A 25,193-nucleotide genomic window follows, 5' to 3' on the forward strand; every position below is an offset into this window, starting at 1 on the left:
TTCTTAAGATGATTGACGGCTTGTACCTCAAGTAATATACTTTTTCATCAAGTGTGAAGCCAGATTTTCTAAAATACTACTTGAGATTTTCAAGTGCACTTGAGTCAAGTGCTGACTTGAAAGTAATATAACTCTTAGTGTGAAGCCAAGTGTTGTTGACTCTTCAACTGGCTTGAGATACTTGGAAATCCAACAAGGACGTGTCAAGAATCAAAATCTTTCCCCTGAATGGCTAACAAAAAGACGTGCTTCAATGTCAAAACGACAAGAATGTTTGAACGTCAAAGTTAAAACAGAAAGTCATGCGTGCTTACCTCGAGACGTTAGAATCCATTCCAAGAAGCCATCTCGTCAAAAGAGATAATCAGATCAGAAGTCTTTCCACATTCAATACCACGATTGTTAAACTTTACACACATACTTCCCAACTGGTTCTCATACTTGACTTTATTTTTATTTATACTTCCTTTTGACATTATCACATAGGCAACGAGAAAACAAGTCAAATGCTTTCTGGGAAATTATATATTTGTGAAGTGAAAAATAAAAATAAAAATAAAAAAACATCCACAAATTTCAAGAGTCACAACGCAGTGAATAACAGTGAGAACTAAACAAACGTTTTAAATATGAACAATTATTTTTATTCTGTAAAACCTAATTACAGTGTGATCTGTTTGTGTGAATTTGTACATTCAACTTTCCTCGTCAGATTCATCGTTCTCATTATTTTCTCCTTCAATTTCATTCTCACTTTCCTCTTCTGATTCTGAAGCTACTTCATCTTCTTCCTCTTCTTCCCAATTTTCCTAAAAAGCAACATCATTCCTCGTTACCCTGCTAGATAAGCTCCTATAGTTATGCTCGGTGGAAGTTTACCAGTCATGGTCGTGCAATTCTTGTAATAGACTGCATGTAAACTATTTTATGGTAAATAAACATGTTGTTGTTGTTGTTGTTGTTATAAACAGTAATTTTATATGGTGCTGTTTTTTAGCGATATTCTACATCTAGCCAAAATCAAAATCAAAACCAAAATCTAGCCAATCAAATCATGTGTACCCAGAGCCACTTGTTCTTTGTGCCCCAGGCTCAGCCGGCTAAGAGGGACAAGAGGCTCTGGGGACGAGAATGGTACTGTTACGGACTGTAGCTTGGCTTCAAGTTTCATAGTGTATGCAGAGACAGTCAGAGTTGAAGTTGTCTTCAGTTTATAACTGATCTGACGGCAATTCCTATCAAAGATCTGACTCATCATTCATGTCTCATGAAATATCCTTAGATTTACAACATTTGGTTGGAAAGAGTGTCTCCTACAATGTTACAGTACTTTCTACAAAACACCCCGGGGGGGGGGGGGGTACTTAAAAAAGTTTTATACGGGGAGGCTCCGCCCCAAGTTCTAACCCCTTACCCTTTTATATACCATTTTTGACAGAAATTGTACCCCTTTCGTATACCTTTAACTGAAAAGGTGCCCCTTTTATATACCTAAAAGACATGGCGTGGACTTAAAGGACGTTTTCTTGTCATTTTTATGTAGCGCTTAATAAATTTAATTCATACAGCCATAAATTGCCTCTGTTTGAAATATTTTAATTAAAGGCCCTTTTAAATAGCCAAATGACAAATTTACATACCCTTTCATATACAAAAACTCGTGAAATCCCTACCCTTTTATATACCTGAAGCCTGAAAAAGGTACCCCTTTCGGGCGGAGCCTCCCCGTAAAGGCCATTATAGGGAGTACCCCCCCCCCCCCGGGCAAAACACGAAATATACTTAATATAACATACATCAGATTCCGAGTGTTCAGTCTCCATAGGTACCAGAGGCTCCTCTTCTGAGTCTAACCAAAAAAAAAAAAAAAGTTGTCCTTTAGCATGACAATGAAACAAAAATTTGGATACATGGGTATAATAGGCCGCGTTCCCAACTAAAAAAAGACTACCTGGCATACATGTTTACTGTAATTACAAGGGCGAGATAGGGCTAAGTGTCATGTATGGAGGCAACCTCGTTCCCAGGGCTTTTCCCTTGGTGATTTGGAACGGGCGTTACCAAGGGAAAAGCCCTGGGAACGAGGTTGGTATGGAGGTAAGGCGAAGTTTTGTCTAGTGATATGACCAACACAGTATACAACACAAGGGTTAATAAGGAAGAAAGTGACAAGGAACCGCCAACACAGACACCAATTGGGCTCGTTATGTCATCTTTCCTCCCCCATAAGTTTGTGGAGTGCATGACAAGACCAAACAAGGTCTACGTAGGAGGCTAAGTGATAGAATGTGTTTGAGAAGAATTTGGTGCTTATTGACCCTTATTGGATGGCAGGCAATAGAGGCAACAGAATAAATTTACATCCACTGGTGTTCATGGGGTAACCTCGCCTAAATACATGCGCCATGTAACACAACAAATTTCAATCTAAAGTGTGTCGAGTTTGGGGGAGGTGAAAGATGTGTGTGTGTGTGCGTGTAGGGGGGGGGGGGGGTGGATTTCACTTCGTATGCAAAGACATCTCAAACAGCTGGCTGTAAATGAACGGAAGAGCATGATTCGAAGAGGTCACAGGGCTCAAGACTAACGGTAGCCAACTAGCCAAAGACTACTACAATTTAGGTTTTGGCTACACGGTTTAGCATTCCTAGTAGTCATTTGGCTAGTGAAAAACTCGGAAAAGGCAACTGTTCTTGATAGAAATCAATATACCTGACTAGTGAAAAATTACTTTTGGCTAGTAAAATCTGACATGTCACTAGCCAATAAACCAGTGAGTTAAAAGGTCACACAGTCATAAAATAAAAGTTTTGTACCTTCCTCTTGATACACAACTGCAGGCTCAACATGCTCATCCTCATCTGCAGTGTTATAGCTCTGAGAGTCCACCTGCAAACAGTATGAACAAGAACATATTTGAGATTATAGAACAGTTTTTAGACAAGCATTGAGTGAAACACTACATGTATTGTCCCAGAGACAGTCAGAGCTCAAGATGTCTTCAGTTTATAACTGATCTGACGGCAATTCCTATCAAAGATCTGACTCATCATTCATGTCTCTAAGAAAGGAAAAGTATGTAACGAACACTACAAGGTTAAATCACTGTCATTGAAAGAGCACATAAAGGGCGTTTCTCCTTCCCATAAAAGGACTAAAAGCTAGATTTTGTTTCACAAAAGGCTAAAACTTTGTGTGGATTATTCGGAATGTCAAGTACAGTGATTGTTAGCGGAACTCCAAAAGGGCTAATAATAAAGATATTTCAACAGGGAGCTCATGTCACAAAATTAATGTGGTTCTCAGTGGGGCCCTGCGTAAAAACTACAGATATTATGGTAAAAATGACTATTACCGGTTATAAGATTTTATGGTTATTCCTTCCAGCAGTTTATTTCACAGATAAACTATTACATAATATTATTGTTGTACTGTTAAACTTACATGTATAAATTTGTCCTGAGATTTTTGGTAACAACTACCCATAAAATAATTGCAAACCATTATTAATTATTATTGGCTGGCATCGTAATCACTCAATGTCTGAAGAGAGCTATGTAGCCTATGTAAGCTGTAACACTTTGCACAGATAGCGGGAATACAGTATGATAGTGTATGATACATGTATTAGTCAGTAACCATTACAGATGCAAAACATGTCTATCATCAGTATTCCAAATACCTGTGAGAGCATCAGATCAAGACGCCCTTGAAGCTTGCACAGTTTAGTAAAAGCACCCACACGCGATTCCATCATGGCGTATAATCCACTAAGTGAATGCACAAGGTCTGGCACCTGTAATGTAAAATATGCAATTAAATGTATTGCTTAGAGGAAAAGAAGAAATACATTTTCTCATATGTACAATTTGTGTTTTTTTAAGTAGTAGATAAAATATGAGCGGGAGATCTGTATGGGCGTTTACAATGGCGAGCCGATAGGCGAGCCATTGTAAACGGCCATACAGATCGGACGCGAATATTTTATTCTACTTGTGAAATGAAAACAATAAATTGAATGCAAAGTTTTGTTATGCGAATCAGTAGAGATCTATATCACAAGTTAATGAATACTAATTAGCTGAGCAGGAGTCTGTATCAAAAGTTAATTCTATTGTTTGATTTGCATTGGGGTTTATGGTTGTGTACATGTGATCTGAATACAGTGCTGGGATTGGTTTGCACCCTCATGAATAGTTAATGAATTTTACAATGTAAAATACAGAACACCTTATGTCAATATGCCACACTTGCCAGTTCACTATTTGCAAATCGATCTATTCATAACTGTTGTATATTGGCAATTAACTTACCGTCATTAAATAAGACATGTGCGCACTTAAAATATGTTTAATCCACAACACCAGGTGTTCACCTCTGGAATTTGGAGACAAAAAGAAACAAAAAAAGAAGGCAATTAGATACTCAAGTGTCATAAATTTAATAAGAACATCATGTTTACAAAATTAATATTTTAAGGCTATACTCTTCTTTTACTTACCTCCAAGGCGTGGCTTCCATTTTGTGCATGAGCTGTAATAAAAATAAAATGATGTTAATGACAATACATGTAGCAATGGTCAAGTAACAAAGTCATTCAACACTGATTTTTGTGTTTTGCTGCAGCCGCAATGGCTGCAAGCAAAACACATTGAGAGCTGAAGTTTGTGCCGTAAGTGCCGTAAGTGCCGTAAGGTGTAAGTGCCGTAACAGAGGAGAAATCTGAACTACCGATGTCAATCAAATCCATGAACAAACAAAATCGAAACCAATGAACCGTAGCGCTGATCGCATTCGAAGTTACGGGCCAAAGTATTCGAACGCAAACCACGTTGGACGCGTTGGAAAACAGAAAACCGATTTAAAAGTATATCGCATTGGGAAAGAAAACAAACTGTGGCGCGACCACTCCAGTTTTATGAGAAAATTATTCTGCAGTTTTCATCATTTACGAAAAGAGCGAAGACTTGGAACCTCGCCGAAGGTCATAAATATTTTCTCCAAAGGACCGGTTAGTGCACAGTTTGTAAACTTTCGCTTTGAAAATAAACTTACCCTCACCTTGTCTACACTGTCTACAGCATACTAGTACTGTATTAACTCTGAACTTCATATTTTAAAATAAAATGTATGAACGTGTAACTTGTCACGCAAAGACAGCTGGAAAGGAATATACCATGCTGGTAGGCTGCACCGCTAATTGTAGCTGTATTCGAGCTATATAAAAGACAGCTAGAAACGAATTAATACTAGTAACATCACAATGGGAAAGAAACTTATTCAGTGGTGCACACCGTCGAAAACAAAGAAATATTAAAGGAAGTTCTCATTCACCAGATTCACTGCATCAGATGCAACATTCGTCAGTTCGTGTTTAAATGCGTGGCGACCAGTTTGTTTACTAGTTATTAAAAAATAATACGGTCTTCATTTAATAAACAGTTCATCCTTAAATTTCAGCTTTTCTACGACTGACAGGTAGGTACTATAGTATAAGCCCCGCTAAAATAGCTGGAAAGGGAAAGTTTTTTGAAAAATGAATTTTTGACTGCCAGACGCGCTGGCGCCACATGTTTATTTTGTGAAGATTAATTAAACGCCGTGAAAAATAGAATTTGATGTCCAGCGAGCCACTGCATCTTCGGCTACGCAGTCCTCAGTGAATCCTCCAACTTCACAAATTTCTAAAACTTTAAGAAAACGAACTTTCGCAGAATTAAAAATTGGTCCTTATCGATCTTCCGATCTTGTTGTGAAGACACTGAAATTCGACGAGTGTTCATGCGTGAAGGGATGACTGACGAATGATAATAATTATTTGTAAACTTTCGCTTTCAAAATGAACTTTGCGTTACGTTCAATGCCGTCTTTCTGTTGTTGTACGCCGGTGCGCGTGCGATTATTTATAATTTCTGAATTTTGCATATTTAACTCAGGGTGACACAACAAGTTTGTTAAGAGTTAGTTGTTCCAGTGTTTAATTTGGGTGAAAGTGGTTAAAGAACCACTGTCTTGTCACTAATAAATATATCACATTGAGTTCTTATAAGGTCAATAGATTCTGTCTTTTTCGTTGTTGTTAAAACGCTACCATTGTGACAATGATTCCAAATACAACTAACGGTAACCAGTGAGATAACGCCACTAAAAGAATCACATTGAGTTCATTGAGATTTTTTTATAATGTTAAGAGTTACTGTTTTTTATCAAAGAGACAATCATGTCAGACATTACGTTAACTTACTAGTAATTAAATTATGTTTGCTGTCTTTGATTTCAACATAACATTGATCAGTAAAATTATCAGGATTGAATTAACACAAAGTGACTACAATATAGTGCAATTATTAACCTGCACACAAGTGACAGACAATAAAAGACGTTGGATTTCAATCTCGACTCACTTGTCTTTCATCAACATGTTCCCTAAGACTTTGCTCTAGCAGCAAAACACATGGACCCATTGGGGCCCTATTTTTATACAATGCCATAGAAAATACAGCCAATCAGAGTACAGAAAAGCCGTTGTATGTTTGACAGTATTCAACTCAACCTTTCCATTGTGCACTGCGACCTTTGTCCCGGCGAAATTTAGTCAGTGTATTTTCTGTAGCATGGTATAAAATAGTTACACAACAATTTCTTGTGGTCTACTACATGTATAGAATATCCCATAAGTCACTTACTGCAAAAATACAAGTGTCTCGTGGGATATTCCACAGTATACCACTTGAAAGCGTTGCATAACTAGTACATGTATGTTCAAACATAAATTTACATTTTCATTACTGTATGCACATCAACAAGGTTATAGCTAATAAAATTAAGAATTTTTAAGTCAATCCAAAAACAGGGAAGCCAAATTACAGCACTTGGCTATAATATAAACATGCACTTGTAGGACACAGACAACAAACCTCTTTCAAGAAAGGAATGGCTAGAGTCACTGGAAGTCTTTTAATTGTGTTTTTCATAACTGACTCTTTCTTTCCATGCCATAATACATCCTGAAAATAGTAAAAAAATATATATGTAGTCATTGCAGTCATTTACCTTATTGTTACTTATTTTCGCAGGAACTTAATTTTGCGAAAATGGAATGGGCATATTTTGCAGGAGTTAATTTTAGAGATTTGGCCAAAAAATTATACGTAATTAACATAAAAATACAAAAGAAAACGTTTGAAATAAATTTTCTTGGGGTCTTTAATCTCCCGATTTTTGTGAAATTGCGAAAATATCAAAAATTAAGTCCTGCAAAATTAATTAACAATAAGGTATTTATAAATAACTCGAACCCTCAGTAACTCGAACTCCCGCTAACTCGAAACTTTTTTAATTTCCCTTCAGGTCATTTTCTTACTAATTTTACCCTCGATAACTCAAAATTCCTGATATCTCGAACCTTTTTCGATTTCCCTTAAGGGTTCGAGTTATCGGGATTTGACTGTAGATTTATTGATCTATATGTATGCGGCTTACAGTAATCAACAAGGTAACAGTACACATGTACATTTGTAACCAAACCAAAGTGTTTCTTTATGGGAGGTACTTCAAAAGTGGAGGCAACTACGTGTAGTTATCTACCATGCAATATTTGATAATATCAGACCTCCAAAAGAGTATTATCTTGACTATGAAGAGCTTGTATTAGCATCTGTGCCAAGGAATCAGCTGTTGGAGGACCACTTCTTTTCCTTCTGAAAATAAAATAAATCAAACACGTTTAGAGTGCTGTCAAGCGAAAAGTGACAAGTACAGTGTACTGTCATGGATTGGATTGGAAACTGCAGATTCTGTCATTCAGCATATAAGGAGCATGCAGAAATCCCCGAGAAAAATTGAAATGATTTAATGCAAAGGCAAAAGAGTGGCACAAAGGGGTGTTAAAATGTAAAAAACACGCTAGTATGTGTACTACAGAGGCCTTGCCAGGGTAAATTCCGACAAGCAACATGGCCCAAAAACAGCACATAAAATAAAATTGCGACAAATGACAACCCTTTTGGAAAAACTTAAATTCTGACAAGGACAAGTCATTTTCCTTCAATTTTACTACCGACAGCGACACGAAGTTTGACACGGCGCATTTTTAAATTTTGACAAGCAACACCGGAATCCCCCCTGGCAGGGCTAGCTACACCAGACTGACTATAGATGAGTTTTCATATGATATTTACATAAGAGACACGTACAGCTTCACACTGACTTTTCTTTATCCCGTGTGTTAAAACATTAGTAGTCACTACTTCAGTGATACACCATCAATAAAAACATTCACTGTTAACAAGGAACTAATGCTAACTTACTTTTGTGTTTCAGTAGATGCAGTATTTATTGCCTTTAACCGGTCCTCAATACTCTGTAAAAGATATATCAACAAATCTGTTTAACACATTATACTGCTGCATTATTTTTCTTTAAAGAAACCAATCTTGGCATGGCTCAAGCTTAAAAGATAAAAGATACCACAATACTAAAAATAGAATTAATATTGTACATTTCTTCTTGTGCAACCCTAAAATGAGACCTTAACCCTTTCACCACCCGTGGCCCCTTTAGCGGCCAAAAATTAAAAGTGCGTGTAACACCCGTGGCCCCTTTAGCGGCCAAAAAAAACAGCTGGAAACGACCTCTTCTGTTTTGGGAAAAACTGGGCACTACTTTCCATATTTGGAAAACTAATTTATGCAAGTGAAAGCACATGCTTTGAAAACAAAATGGCCGTCTGTTTCCACAACTGAAGGATGAAGAAGGCATTGTAAAACGAAGAAGAAAACTTACCACGCGTTTTTTTTTCGCCATTTTCAGCAACAACCGAAAGTGAAGACAATATTCAAGAGCAAATTTAACCGTGAATTTCAAGAGTTAAAGCCAAATATCTTCAAAATTGTTCGATCGATAACTAGTGAAGATGTGTAAGACATTTCAAGCGAACTGTTGACCGTAAACAACAAGAAATTCACCTGAATGTGACAGGGATGCTCTCAAACGATCTTAACATAATGCGGTAAGAGTTGTGCAGCATTTTCACTGTTTTTTGTAAATGTTTTGAATGAAATAAATATAACTGTTTTAATCTATTTGTTGGCTGTGAAATTATCTTTGCAGTGATGTATTTTTTAGTTAGATACGATGTTTGTAGTATGCGCTAGCTTCGTTTGAAAAATTTGTGCGCCATTCCTTCCTGAGAAATCGCCATTTTCTAAAAGGCCGGTGTTAGGGGCACTTTTCTGTCGAAAACGTGCGGTGGTGAAAGGGTTAATGGCTAAAATTATTGGCATTTTGCCCGGAACATTCTAAGCGAGACCCAAAATTTGAAATTTACACCCCTATTGCAATTTACACCCCTCTGCGAATCGAGGCATCCCTGCCCTTTTCATATGAGAGTCCCCCCACACCCCAACCCCCAACCCCAACCCAGGTCCAGTGGTGGACTTGCATCCAATCTTGAGGGAGATGCAATGTTAGGATCACTTGCGGGAATTCCCAAGGTTAACACACCTGTTCCTCTGGCCTTTCTGTCCTTTGATCCCTTGTTTTATCCTTTATCTTTGTCTGATCAGATTCTGACACTGCAGCAGGAGTAGCCAGTGCCATGTTTCCTAGGCTGAGGGTCGTCACTGCCGTGAATGATGCCTGACCTTTGTCGACTTGAAATGGTTTATGAGAACTCTCACTGAGAAGGAGGTTGGATGTGTTTTCTCTCATGAGGCATGTGTGTTCTTCCATTGTTGAATAGGCCTTGATTGACGAAAAAATAAACAACAAAAACAATGTTAGAGAGATCAAATTGAAATGTCATTTTATAGAGTTTCAAAGTGATGATGCTTTCGATAGCTGAACTGAGAATTAACAAAATCTTTTGACTTGTGAACATAAAAATATTGAAAATTAACCTTTTCCTCGGGACAAAAGAAAGTGTCCATAACAGGAAGGTCATGTTAAAGAAATGGTCTTACAGAAGAGTTTCTACTGTGATTAATTTTGATTATAAAAATGTTCAGAGTGGACAAGTAATTGCATGCACTGCAATTGGTAAATTCATGTTCATTATAATGACATAAGCATGCGCCCTACATTGTGCATGCATACACATGCAATTTCTTGACAAATTATGACTTTTCAAGGACATTCAAGAAGTACAAGAAGTAACTGACTGTACCTTGTGTTTGTCTATGAACTTCTTTTGTGTTCTTAAAAATTCTGGCATGCTTTATATACATGTATAACTCAACAATTCGCTCAGACATGTTAAGTTAAGATGTACAGCTGTACATGTATTTATGTCGGACATAACTCTGACACATACAAAGAGGATAAAGATATGTCAGTCGTACATGTGCAGAGGTATCAAAATGCATAATCTCTCACCAAAGTCTCAAACTGAGGTTTGACTGTAGAACCATAGGCAATCAACACTTCAGGTTCTGCTTCAGATAACAAATGAACACACAGCACTGGTATGGGTGATGGGGTTCCATCCTAGAAACAAATTATGTACATGGAGGTACCAAAGATTAGGTAAAAAACTTCAATAACCTTAATAATTACAGCATTAGATTATTTAAAGGGTACAGGACCTACATGTAGGAGGCAGTGTGGCCAAGTGGCAGTGTGGCCAAGTCCTCTAGAATGACTTATGCTTTACCCAAAACCAGAACAAATTATGAAATCTTTAATATTAGATATCAGGGTGCTAAAATCTGGAATGCTATCAGTGATGACATTAAGCTTCTGTCACTTAAACAATTTAAGAAAAAATATAAATTAAGCATTATCACAAGCTATTAACTGAACCTTTTATATTTATAACTATAATACGTCATTTTCCATCTTTTTTTTCTATTAATTTTTCTTTAAGCCTACTTAGTTTTGTTTTTGTGTGTTTGTGTGTTGTATAGTTTGCTATGTAAATATTAAATATGAATGACCTTTTTATAAATTATTGTAACAAAAACTAAGTATGGCTGCCCAATCTAGTTAGTCATGCACTTTACTCTATTTATTTTATTTATTGTATTGCTAATTTTAATTGAATGAAAAGGGTGCAAATAAAGTTGTTGTTGTTGTTGTTGTTGTTGTTGTGGTTAGAGAGCTGGACTTAAAATCCGGTGGTCGCGGGTTCAAGTCCCGTACTGGCCACTAGCTGGTGTTGTTCTTGGTAGTCCCAAGTTGAACGCTTCGGCTACGTTTGTAAATAGGCAAGTGGTCTGCCTCCTGCCATTTGGGATTTTAACCATGTTAAGTTCATTTACAATATTTGTTTTAGAGTTTGTTAACATTGCCCCTGTTGAGGGAGTGGTCAATTAAGATTTTATTTACTACATACTAACATGCTGAGTGCTACTGCACCCTTCAATACCTTACAAACTCTGTTGTGCCACTAGCATTAATTTTTTTCTTGCGGTCCTCTTAGAAAATAAAGTTCACTTGAAAAGGTCACATCTGTAGGCTGTTATTGGTAGATTTCAAGCCATTTTGTTTCTTTTTTATAAGGTTTATTGATTATTGTCGTAATTATGATTGACGACAGTGAAAAGTGCAATCATTTGTTACATTTTGAACTTCAGAGTTTGCTCGTTATTGAATGATGCAGTAAAAAAGTTAATGACTTGCTTTGAAGACCACTTTTACTAAATTAGACATTATGTACCAAGAGATATTTTACCTTTTTCTCCGAAGATGCAAGTTGAACTGTTTTTGTTGGTCGTAATGGCTTCTTACCACCACTAAAGCAATGACAAAGTTAAAATAATTATCAGTATAAAATTAATTCAGGTTATAGTTACTAATGTGAGAGGGGCAAAGCGTATTAAAACAGTTACTTACCCATTGAGTGAATATTCAAAAATATGCAATTGACCATCCTTTGAGGCAACAGCGATGTGAATTGGCTGGGGGATAAAAAAAAATATGATGCTAATTAAAACCTATTTCTAAGTTCCTAGACATGTGCAACAACATATTTTTTTTGTGACAAGACTCCCTAAGATAACTAGCGGTACACTTAATACAAACAACTGATAGTGCTCTACATTTAAACCACTTTATAAAATGGTTGAGGAATTGCGCGCGCTGTGATTGGTCAATTCGAACTCATTATTTATGGGTTAGAGGCTGTTGTGAGTGTTTTGTTGACAAATACACGCACGCGCTGGCTGCACAATGAACAAGAAATTTCAATACTGCACGAGGCGTAGCCGAGTGCAGTATTGAAAATTTCGAGTTCATTGTGAGGCCAGCAAGTGCGTGTATTTGTCAACAAAACACGAACAGACAGACTCTAACCCTTTTAATATACAATCTGAGTAAACTGCAAGCGATCATCATGACTTAACGAACTTCAAACAATAAGCTTAATGTTTAAAAATAAGAAGTGTAGTAGTACATAATTACACGGGATTACATCAATAATATAAAAATCACAAATAAGCTGTACAGAAATAAAGCTTAAAATGGTTCATAAAATCGTTCATCAGCTGTGGTCATTCATAAATACAGTCAGTGAGAAGCTTGTTTAAAGCGAGTCGATGGTTTTCGCAATCAAACAACTACAAGCAAGTCAGTCGCACACAAAAATGTATTTATTGAGCTGCAGTTTACCTTTGAACATGAAAGCGCTTCAAGTTGTAATCCTCTTCGATTTTGTTTGGTATTGGATCGTTGATAATTTGAGGAATATATTTTTCTTCCACTTCTACAAGCCTTGAAGCTGAAGACATTTTCAATAATGCACGATTTTTGTGCATTATTGTCGATACTGCACTGTCGGAGTTTGCTGATGACAGGTAAAGCAAAATCACGTGATCTATTTTAACCAATTGCGCGCATAGATTTTGGACAGTGAACGAAGATTGTATATTAAAATCCCATAAAGCACACTGCATACGTCACGCGCGTGCTTTGTTGAGTTATAATGCACGCTGCTAACGTCACGAGTTTAAGCGCGCAATTTCTTTAACATTTCATAAAAGAAATAAAAAACTTTCTCCTCGTGCACTGTTGAGTTATATAAGCACTCGGGAATTTTTAAGAACACTCGAGAAGTGCGAGAAGCACTCGGCTACGCCTCGTGCTTCTCTATGCACTTCTCTTGTGTTCTTAAAAATTCCCGCATGCTTATATAACTCAATAATGCACTCGGGCGCGTTTTTTATTTCTTTAGTAGAGTGAAAAAAACATCCAGACAACTACATTTTGTACCTTTTCTCTATTACTGTGTCGCACAACATCAACTGCCACTGGTTCATCTGTGAGTGAAAGTGAGACTAATGCGTTCTTGTCGTGAGCGTCCAAGTTCACATACCTTTGATAGGAGAAATAGTGTTATGTAAGTATCTTTTTGTATTTTTTTGCATTTGTATTTACCGGCATTGTGCAGTTCCAGAACATATCCATACCCACCCCATGGAAGGTCATTGGAAATTCCGAGGGGGTTGGAGGTCTCAAAACCAAAATTCTTAAAGGAAAGTACAATGTATGAGGCTTAACTGGAATTTCCAGAGGGGTGGGGGATTCAAACCATAAAACCTTCTGTGGGAGGGGTATGGATTTTTTCTGGAGCAACACATTTGTATGTAAGCGTCTTTTAAGGCAAAGGTTACCAGATTTAACGATTCATGACATGTCATTCCAATACCATAAAATTTTGTTTATAAGGGGGTTTTGGGTAGGCATATACATGTAAATAGAGGGGCTTATATCCGGAGGGGGGCTTATACATGTTAGCGGCATTGCAGGGTTGATGAAAATAAGTTTTTAAGTTTAAGAGCCAGAATAAAGAAACTTTTAACCCTGTTCACTATTGTTGTCCAGCAGAGGGGGTTTTTATCTGGAAAGGGGGGGGGGGGGCTTATAACCAGATGTATTTTTTTGTTTCCAGGTAGACAGGCCTATGTCCAGGGGGGCTCATAAGCAGGGGGCTCATAACTGGAATTTTATGGCATTTAAATGTGATACCGGTAATTTTGACACGGCTAAAATGTAGTTTATGTCCCTCAATAAACTCACCAGATATTCATTAGTCTCTCCTGCTCGGCTCCAGAAATGAAGTAGTGACCACTGATACCATTACTTGGAATGTGATTTGCGTTCGAGTCATGTGACAAGGGAATTGGAATGAACAAGAGCTGCGACACTGGAGAAGCATGACCAGTAAATCTCTAAAGAGAAAGAAACAAGAAAATGTTTCATTATGGCATGATAGCAATGTGTACAGTGGAAACCTGATATGATAAAGTGTCACTGTACCTTACAGCGAAAACAGGGCTTCAAATAACAGCCGGTCATCGGATATTGGCTGACCAAAATTTGCTCATAACTGATGAAATCCCAAATGTGTTTAGCATGATGTCTGGACAATTTTTTGATTGTAAATCATTTTACGGCAACGATGAATAAAAATCTGTCCGACCACATTTTTGTTTTGTTCCACCGAAATGGTGTCTTTAGTAGGACATTCATCCTTTCAAGTGAAAAAAAATTATTTGAAGCCCTGGGAAAATATGCTTGTTTTAACTGGGGTTCTAAGTTTTTAATACATTTTACTGTTAGTAACTTTTTAATCTGATAAAGAATTAATGCTTGAAATCCCTGCCTTCAAAATCCACCATCATGGTAAATTTACCATTATCAACTTCAAGCTGATAATGAACCATGTGTTTCACTTGCTTGCAAACACAGTATGGTTAAGTCTGTATTTGATCCTAGTGGCCCATACAGGCTGGAGCCTATCCCGGTTTCTGTAGCATGAAGTGACTAGAAGTTTTTTTACTCCACCTGGATGGGATACTTGTCCACCCCAGGGTTACCCCCCAGCATTAATTCTACCAGTACCCATTTAAACACCTGGATGGAGAGAAGCATTTTAAGAGTAAAGTTCTTTTTTTTTTTTTTTTTTTTTTTTTATTTAAAAAAAAAAAAAAAAAATCTTGCCCAAGACACAATGCAATGACCCTAGCAACGGCTCAAACATGGACCACTTGATCTGGAGTCCCATGCCCTAACCATCGAGCCACCGTGCCTCCAAAACACAGTAAAACAGTATATTTTGCTGGATCTCAAAGCCAACATGTTGATAGACAGACAGATTTCTTACCCTAAGTGTTTCTTTGGTTTTCAAGTCCCATAGTTTAATACTTCTACCAGCCGAGAGAAGTGTATTTCCTTTTGGACCGAGTCGAATGCACCTTACACCATGTTTGTCAGCTTTCCATTTACTGTAAGGAATAAGAAAGTAAAAAACTAATGTGCTTACATGTACAACTAACAAATTACACCATAATTTTTTATCAAACTCTAATACACAAGTAGATCACTGACAATTACATAAAAACTATCCTACAAGCTGAAATTTCCTGAAGCTGTATTGGTTTATATGGGCCAATCTGTACAAAAAACTTATGCGGACCTGCGTGTCAGGAGCAAAATGGGTTAGTTTAAATCTACTGGCTTTGAATGACACCCACACAAACTTGCAGAAATTTAATACATAGGTCGGGGATGTCAATAATAGGCACTCGATTTTTCCAGCTAAAAGTCTGTGTCTGGTTAGATCATTCTTTTAATGTGACCCAAATTTTCTGCCTGTGATCAAGAAAATTCCACCTGTTGGAAATCGTACATCTCTGTACATGTATGTACATGTGTAGCAATGAAATATTACAAGAGTGTCAGGGATAATATGTGTTTCAAGTGCAACTGTAAAATCTTTAGACAGCAAACTGTCTGGGCGACCACAAATGTACAATTTACAATTTGCACTTGCCAACAGGACGGATTTGAGTGTCAATCACAAGGAAGCCTTACCACTTTCTTTGCCCGTTTTCTGTGTTCCACTCTGTTATATGTTTATCATTTGAACAAGAATACAATGTACTATCATCTTCACTCCAGCACAGATCATTAACTCTGTTATCATGTCCTCCCTCCTTCAAAAGAACAAAAACATGGATAAAAATATAAATTACTGTTAGTATAATAATCTAAAAAAGCTATAAAGAAATGCAAAAGACTTATATGGTACCTTAAGTTTGTAACAACAAATTTGTTTATGCCTAAAAATTACTGTCAGTTGAAAGGAACATTGGATGTCATACGAATCAAGCAATTCCCAATAAAAAATTTATTCACCAACATACATGTAAGCACCGTTTTTGCAAGGAGAGTCTAAGTGCCACTTTATAACAAAGAACTGAACATTTTGAAAGCTATCATCAGGGATTTTAATTAAAAGCCAATAACAATTATTACTTACTAACTTACTTGAAATTACATGACGTACATGTTAAAAAGAAACATTTGCATCTTTGATTACTTTAATTTACACTCCTTGGCCTCGAATATATCCAGGCATTGTTTTACCCTTTTAGCAAAATATTCTTCCAAGAACTTTTTATATTAAATTATTTATAAAAATCAATTGAAAATATACTATGCTTGAACACTAATTAACGAAAATTCATCTTTGTAAACCCAAACATTGCTATGGGCAAAACTCATTTCTTTGTTTCACTGAACAGCTGTAAATACCATATTGAGAATGACATTTAAGAAAAGTACATGTAAACATTGCAGTGCACAGATCGGGGCTCTATTACAGATTGTGAAAGGACATTTGAGTATCCAATGAAATACATGTTACTGTATGCACACTGTCAGGGTGTAGGGGAAGAAGAGTCAAGTAATAAGTCAGGTAAGCCAAAACTTAAAAATAAAATAAAAATGTTTCTTTGTACTTGCACTTATATGTAATGCTTTGCAACATACAGTGTATAATGTTTGATAACACGTAATTTGTTTGCACATTACAAAGTAGTGGAAAGAATTCATTCATGCCACTACTTTTCTACTTCAAAAAAGACTTCTGAGAAAATCAAGCTTTTGCGCTAACAATTTTCTGATGACTCTAATGCATAAAAGAGAAGTCATATAATGATCTTGATTTTAACCTGATAACATGGAAGGCACATGGCCTAGTGGTTAGGACACTGGACTTGTAACCCAGAAGTTCTGGGTTTAAATCCTGTTCCCTGCCACTGGAGTGCACTGCAAGAAACATGAGTCACAGGGCATGTCTGGGTACATGTGATAAGCGATCAATTAAAAAGTGAGCAGTACTACATTATATATAATAAACTTACCAATCTCTGGTTGACTTCTCCAGCAGCCACATTATATACAAGAACATCACCTGATGATGTACCAAGTGCTATTGAATCAACATCTGCATTTGTAGACTGTCTTGAAGTCTTTTGTTTCTTTTTTCTTTGAGTTGTCTGCTAAAAAATGGGGTTCAAAAACAGTGTGTAAACTGTAAAATCCTGAATGCAAGGCTGAAGATAGTGAGGAAGGATGTGATAAATCCAGGAATTTTTATGCCCTGAATACATGAGAGACATTTGTGTATCCATGAACTACTAAAAACCTTAAAGTTTGCTTTTCAGCTTGATTTTTTGGTGCTTCAACAAGATCTGACCCCGGGTGCGATGTTCTACCAACTGAGCAAGGAAGCCTCAATAGGCTGCGGGCAGAAATTGTTTAATTAAATTACTACTCCACAGCAGATCCAGACCTTCAGATAAGTGGGGGGCCTGATCATCCAGACCTTGCAAATAGAGGGGGCCTGCTATCAAGTATACCGTAGAATTCCGGTTATAAGCCCTGGGCTTATACAACTTCGCAAGGGGTTTTGGGTGGGCTTATAAGCGGAGGGGCTTATATCCGGGAGGGCTTATAAGTGGAATAAAAAAAACGTTTCGAAACGAGACATGGGAGTGTTGATCGCAATACGTTTTTAGGTTAAAAACACATAATAAAGCAACATTTAGCCCTGTTCAGTATCGTCATTCAGCAGAGGGGGGCTTATATCCGGGGGGGCTTATAACCGGATGTATTTTTTTGTTTTAAGGTAGATGGGCCTATAACCGGGGGGGCTTATAAGCGGAGGGGCTTATAACCGGAATTTTACGGTATACAATACCGCTCAGAAATAAGCGTCCATCGCATACGCACCTTATACACACATACGCATACGCAGATATGCACATACGCATACGCGCGTATGCAACAAAACATAAACACATACGCAGTTCTTTGTTATTCATTCCTCTAAGTTTTCTTTGTGTTGTATTGTTGGGAAAAACAAAAGAAATATCTTTGCGAGAAAAACTTTAAAAGGCGACAGACGATCGAGTAGTGTTTGTCTTGCCTTGAAGTACGTAGTTTTAGGACAATTATCGTTCGTCATTTCGAGACAAACAGACGAGAGTTTTGTTTACGTTACATCTAACAAGATTCAGCCGCTCATAAACGTGAACTTCCCGATAGTTCAACCTCGAAAGGGTCGCTCAAGTGTTGAAACGAAAGAAAACGATGTGCTTTTATTCAACAACAAATCGATATGAAATTATCCGAGTTTTGCGGGAGACAGCTTTTGACTTCGACACGCGCCGTCGAGAAGCGAAAATAATTATATCTCTGGTTCTAAGAATCCAAGCGCAGTGAATCAACATTTTCCTTAAGTCAAAACTATGTAATAATATTGCAAATCAACAAATCACTGATAAAAGATGAATTTATTATAGAACCGTACATACACGTGACGAAACATTCACCTGAGTTCAGAATCCCTTCTCAAACAATCACGCGTTCTTCGAAAGAATTAATTATAGCGGTTATCGATCATCATGCCAAAAGCAACTCGATTCCAAACAACTAAACCTTCAAATTGAAAGTTGTTTCTGAGGTATAGGCCGTCCAGAACAACTGTAAAATCGCCAGAGAACCTATAGTTCGTCGCAAATTTGCCAGAGAACAAATCAAGCAAGCCATGTAAAGTTTAAATGTCATCAAAACAGAACACAATGTGCTGTTATTTGTCGGAGTATATCCTGGATCCAATAAATTAAAACTCGTCTTAAGTGGTTTCTTTTAGCAGAGAAGTTGTGGTATTATAAGTGTTCGGTTTTGAACAAAAATATTACATCCAGCCGATTCTATCAGATCGTGTTACTATGTTTACCAAGCAAGTGGGAACAGCCGCTTCTGATTGGTCAGTCTCGTGTTGCGACAATGATGATTCTCTCTGGACCCAGAGAGTCACACAAGCGGTGATTCTGCAATTTAGCTCAACTTTAAAAGGCAAAGGAACAGAAACAGCCTCAGGCCGAAATTGTAGAAGCGATTGCCAGGAAATTGTTTAAGACATGCGGGATTTCGAATGCTCTCGACAGTTCAAAAGACGATCACATACGCCGACAAAACAACATTCCAGAGCGAGCCGATGAACGTGACGACGAATAGCGAAGAAAAGACGCGAAAACTTCATTCCTAACGTTGGTTTATTAAACCAAATGACCTTTAGGAGCCAATACTTAAATAAAAGGTAATGACCAAGAATGAATTACAAACGCTTGTTAATTTTAATTTTCGTTAGTTTGCTTGTTGAAGTGTCACGGCAGGTAGCGAAAATAATGAAATCTCTGGCTTTACTCGGTTCTGTGTGGGATAAATTAAAACGATGATTCAAACGAAAAGAGTAATTTTCTCATTGCAGTGAAAACTCGATGACTAGTGTTTCTGTTGTATTGTAGTGTTTCTGATGACAGTCAACTGCAATATTTATTGTAACAAAACGGAACGCATTTTATATTTTTGTAAAACTTGCGGTGTTTGTCGCTTTGGCACGGCATGATTTAGTCAGTCTTCCTTGTATTTAAATTTTACATGTTAGGCCATTGAAAGAACAATCAACTATGACAAAAGAAAAAACAATAAGCTTGCTCATACATACTAAAGAGCATACGCGAATTCAGAGTATACGCACATACGCAGACGCACATCCACGCATACGCATACGCAGACGCGTGTATGCGAAAAAGCATACACGTATTTTGCGTATATTTTGGGACACTTATTTCTGGGCGGTACTGTATATTTGGCCTAAAAATAAGGTGGCAGTCCAGGCTCCCCACGCCCCTTCCCAAGATCTGCCACTGCTACTTCCCGGCAATGATCATTTTATCCATATTATGATTTACTGCAACTTCTGCATGTTTGTCATACATAATTCTTAAGTCATTTCAATATGCAGGATGTTAGAACCCACAATTAAGGTGGCTCGATCGGATTTTTGAGTGACGATACCTTTCATCTTTGAGCAACTTGTACGCCACCGTAAACAATACGACTGAAAATCGATCAGTACAGCTGTACTAAAGAAAGATGAAAGTTTCGAATGAGATGAGTTTCATCGAAATCGGAGTAACCATAGCAACAAAATGACGTCACCACCCATTTTACACGAGACCGATTTTCTTGTAATAGAAGGATAATTTTGAAAAAAGGCTTCTAGATCTTGGACTTGACATAGTTTTCTAAAGGTCTGCAAAATTTGAAGAATTTTTATGAGAGCGTTTTCGAGAATATTTTGGATGAAGTTTTCAGGTGCTAAAATACAACAAAAACAAAGCAGTCTTAATACATTATTGAGAAAACGTTCACAAGGCCCGATCAAGTAACATTTTGGCATTAAGTGAATCTTGTACTATCCAATTACCTTGGGAGAAAATCTCAGAGAAATCGTTTCATTTGATTTCTTGAAACATCGGCTTGAATATGAACTGGTATGAAGTGTTATTTCGCTCTTTTATCGAAAAAGGGCCTTCGCTTACTAAAATGATCGCAAAATAAAAAGCGCTCTATAGAATTTTTTTAAACTTGGCAGTCAAAAAGAAGAATAAGTTTGTAATGAAATGTCCGATTTTCAAAATAATTGAAACATTCTTAGGCAGTTAATTTAAAGCCTTAACTCATGTAAACATTGCGCTGTTTTTCACCCTACATCGGATCGCTGCCTCATTATAAGTCTCTATTGTGTCGTGCCCCGTGCACTTGTAAATTTCAGCACATCTTGAATATGTATAACAGCTGCTTGTTGTCCGAAAACTGCACAGAAACAAGCTTATTTAACAAGCCAAATACAATAACAACGAGGAATAGGCTAGTAAAGCACTTGTATTATCTTCAGTCTCCTAATTGTTTCAAGGCCAAGGCAGAATTGTCATAAAAATCTCCAGTAATAAATAATTAGTGATTCATGATCTACTGGAATTTACAAATGCACGCGGCTTGAGACAATGGAGACAGATAATGAGGCAGCGATCCGATGTAGGGTGAAAAAACAGCGCAATGTTTACCTGAATTAAGGCTTTGAATTAACTGCCTTAAAATGTTTCAATTATTTTCGAAAATCGGACATTTCATTACAAACTTATTCTTCTTTTTGACTGCCAAGTTTAAAAAAATTCTATAGAGCGCTTTTTATTTTGCGATCATTTTAGTAAGCGAAGGCCCTTTTTCGATAAAAGAGCGAAATAACACTTCATACCAGTTCATATTCAAGCCGATGTTTCAAGAAATCAAATGAAACGATTTCTCTGAGATTTTCTTCCAAGGTAATTAGATAGTTCAAGATTCACTTAAGGCCAAAATGTTACTTGATCGGGCCTTGTGAACGTTTTCTCAATAATGTATTAAGACTGCTTTGTTTTTGTTGTATTTTAGCACCTGAAAACTTCATCCAAAATTTTCTCGAAAACGCTCTCATAAAAATTCAAATTTCGCAGACCTTGAGAAAACTATGTCAAGTCCAAGATCTAGAAGCCTTTTTTCAAAATTATCCTTCTATTACAAGAAAATCGGTCTTGTGTAAAATGGGTGGTGACGTCATTATGTTGCTATGGTTACTCCGATTTCGACGAAACTTATCTCATTCGAAACTTTCATCTTTCTTTAGTACAGCTATATTGATTGATTTTCAGTCAGATTGTTCACGGTGACATACAAGTTGCTCAAAGTTGAAAGGTATCGTCACTCAAAAATCCGATCGAGCCACCTTAACCTATGCATCAAGGTATCAAGGGTTCATAGCTCAGTTGGGAGAGCAATGCACTGGTATTATGGAGGTCATTGGTTTGGGGCTTTTTACTATGCGAGGAAGGGGGGGGGTCCTGGTAATGAACATCCGACCCCAGTATATCATTGATCAAAACTTGCCATGTGTGCAAAATTATACACATTGGATCTGTTATGTGAATCTCAGGGTTGTACTGAATACTGATCTTAAAATACCAGGACAAAATGTATCTTGTAGGTAACCAATTTCAGGGTTCTCCCTAGTTTTCAGCACAGCAGGTAAGAAAATTTTTTAAACCGGTAAAGAAATTCCGGTAAATCCCAGCCGTTTTCTAGTTTACCTACATGGAGCAGAATGTTGTCCAAATGCTGGTCGAATTTTATTTCATAACAACTTCATTCTGGTCTTACAGACCTCTTTCGCCTGCTATACAGCCTAAGAAAAATTGCATAAAATTACCCTCCGTTGAATACATTTGCTGCCGCTTACATGACGTACTACTTGAAGAATCGACGGTTCTGTCTCGTCTATGCTACGAATCGCTGCAGCTCTTTTTTTCTTTGCTTCCAATACTCAGCAGTCACAAAGGCGTTGTTGAAAAGTTGTATTCTGAATGCTTCTTTTAACCTGTCGCCTGGATTTCGCTTTTTTTACTTACGAACTTAATGAAAAGAATTTGACAACGAAAGCTGCCTTTGTCTTCACCACGCGTCAGCTATGGTCAACTAAGCGACTATCAACTATTTTCTGCATTTTGCATGTTTTTGAAAACTGAACTATTATATGTAAGTAATATCTTTCACTTCTGAAATTATTTTTACCTATTTGCCTTTGTGATTGTTTTCATTTTCAACGGACAAAGTGAAAGGACAGCAAGGATTGCTCCCGCCTTATTGTGGAATCGATTGTGGAAACTGTGCAACAATAGATGCGCACTTGCCGAGAAGTGAGAAAGACCAGCAAAACTTGCTCTTTCTTCGATAGGTATCAGCCCTCAGTCATCAGAGATTCAGAAAGTGAAGGGAAATAAAGATTGTTGAATACTAGCAAAAGTTCGTAAATGAATATTGCATTTGTCACTGTTTATTTTCAATCTGTTATTTTATATTTTCGATCATGACTACGAAGGTGAAACGAGTGGCGTTACTTTGTTATTTACCTGTTGAATTTTCAAGACTTCTAAGCGGTTCTAGGCGGTAAAGAGTCGTGTTACAAGCGGTAAATTTTACCGGTTACCGCCTGATAAGGAGAACACTGCAATTTCGTTACATTTAAAAGTCAAAAAATCAACACCAGGCTGTGCTCTAAGGGTGCCCGGTGCCTCAGGCGACTAACTTTTGTCTTTGGGCGACCAGATAATCTTATTTCTTTCATATAAGCTTTATGCTGGGCACCCTGGATCTCATAGTTTGAAACCTTTGGGCTCCTTGTAATTTTTCTTAGAGCACAGCCTTGAACATATAAGAAAGTTAAAATAGTAAGTCATTTTACATAGTTTTTTTAAATACTGCCTCCTCTCCAGGTGTCATTAGAATATTGCAACTCTTTGTGCAGCAGACTTGATGACTAAGGGTCTCGAAGCCTTACTATTTGATTAAAATGATACCTGCATGCGATATATATAAGGTAGCTGCATACCAGTTAATAAATCATTGAAATGGATGAACATAGCCACCATCTAACAACATATAGAAGAAAGTTTTGATAGCACTTCTCATAAATGCAATCGACTTACGCACTGGATACTTAAATCTCTGTTTCTAATGTGTGTGTATACAATCGTGAAATGTACAAAACAGCCAAAAGCCAGAAAACAACGTGACAAAAATTCTCCGCCACATGCGCTTAGAGAAGAAATCGCGATCTATTTATGGTTAAATTTCTTTCCCATACGACATAACAAGCAAAAACACAGTTAACTGGCCTGGCAAGCGAATATTCCCATACTACCAAGTCACGCAGTCAATTGAAAAGAACCCTAATTTTGTAGTAATTATACAAACAAATTTCAACTTCAGCTGAGATATGTCGGAGGGTCTTCAAAATCTTCGCAAGTTAACGGCATATTTGAGCCATAATTCGTAAAAGTGACTTCTGCTATTGCTTCTAATACTAATAAAACCGAACATTGCACGTTATTTCGTCGCTTGTTCAACAGAAAACTTCGCAAACTCGACGATTCTTTTGAACAAGCAACGCATTTGTGCGTCTTCGCACTCACCGTAGTTCGAGAAGTTCGACTCCATCGCAGACACGTACAAGATGTAGAAAGGTGCGATGGTGAAGTATATTCATGCTTTAACGATCCAGCAGTGCAATCCCATATTTTCAGGCGTCCATCTGGGGATAAAAGTGCTAAAATACGACCATTATTATCAAAGGCACAACGAGTACCTTCCATATTTCATGGCTCCATTTGCACGTGGGACCAGTCATGCTCGTTCCCAGTCTTCTCGCTTGCGAAGGTAGATAAAGAATGGAAATGAAAGAAAATAAGACGAAACAATGGAAGTTAAAGGAAATCATGGAAATGAAATGAAAACAGGAGCCCAATACGCTTCTGGTGAAAATAGTCGTTGAATTTGTGGAAATTTGTTGCCATTATTTTTTGTTTCACCTGCAAAATGTTTTGCAAACGGTGTTCCAGTCTGCTCCTAGGGTAGTTTACTCCTGGTTTATGCAGGAGCATTGAGCACATCATTTTTTCGACTTTTTTTGCTTGTTTACAAGCAAAAAAGAGGAGAATAGCGTTTAGTGGACTCAAATCTGAACCGGAAGGGATCGCATTCTTGTTAACTCTCAAGGGAATACTTTCCGCTGTGGGTGGTCAAAGCGCGTGACTTGTAAGTGTCACTCTATAGTTGTGCTTCAGCACTTCCGTTCTTGTAGAAAAAACGTGACTTGTCAAATTTACAAACATTATATAAGAATCAAAAACGTGAGTAGCCCAAATCTTACGTCACATAACCAATTAAGAATGTAAGCGGTTCAACGCTCAAAGGCAGTGAAGTTTAGAACGATTAAGAACGCAATTTTTACTAGTACAAGTCTTTAGGCGCTAATATTAATTTAACCTAAAACGATTAACAACGCAAATTTGTACTCGTACAAGTCTTTCACATACTAAAACGTTGCCAATAGTTAACCAAAGGGAACTCATTTCGTGACAAATGATTATTTCTGCTGAGTTGCACAATTGTGCTTCAGCACTTCCGTTCTTGTAGAAAAAACGTGACTTGTCAAATTTACAAACATTATATAAGAATCAAAAACG

At 37.3% G+C, this 25,193-nt stretch overlaps 1 protein-coding gene across 2 annotated transcripts; it reads right to left on the reverse strand.

Annotated features, from left to right (window-relative positions):
• Positions 1-621: 621 nt before the first annotated feature.
• On the reverse strand, positions 622-24,356 carry LOC144630576 (WD repeat-containing protein 43-like). Of its 2 annotated transcripts, none has more exons than XM_078488946.1 (19): positions 24,141-24,356; positions 17,145-17,279; positions 15,811-15,932; positions 15,101-15,221; positions 14,014-14,165; positions 13,207-13,309; positions 11,833-11,897; positions 11,672-11,732; positions 10,375-10,485; positions 9,505-9,744; positions 8,310-8,362; positions 7,613-7,700; positions 6,918-7,007; positions 4,502-4,533; positions 4,314-4,377; positions 3,683-3,796; positions 2,817-2,889; positions 1,797-1,849; positions 622-809 (listed from the first exon to the last, which is right to left on the reverse strand). In XM_078488946.1, exons 1-19 carry the CDS (start codon positions 24,318-24,320, stop codon positions 696-698), a joined length of 1,971 nt encoding a protein of 656 aa, XP_078345072.1. In that variant the 5' UTR covers positions 24,321-24,356; the 3' UTR covers positions 622-695. The 2 variants fall into 2 exon arrangements, with proteins under 2 accessions (XP_078345072.1, XP_078345071.1); XM_078488945.1 differs by having other exon boundaries at positions 17,145-17,282.
• Between the last annotated feature and the right edge of the window lie 837 nt (positions 24,357-25,193).

This window comes from Oculina patagonica, chromosome 11, assembly GCF_052425735.1.
Source record: "Oculina patagonica isolate OP01 chromosome 11, crgOcupat, whole genome shotgun sequence".
NCBI lineage: Eukaryota > Metazoa > Cnidaria > Anthozoa > Scleractinia > Oculinidae > Oculina > Oculina patagonica.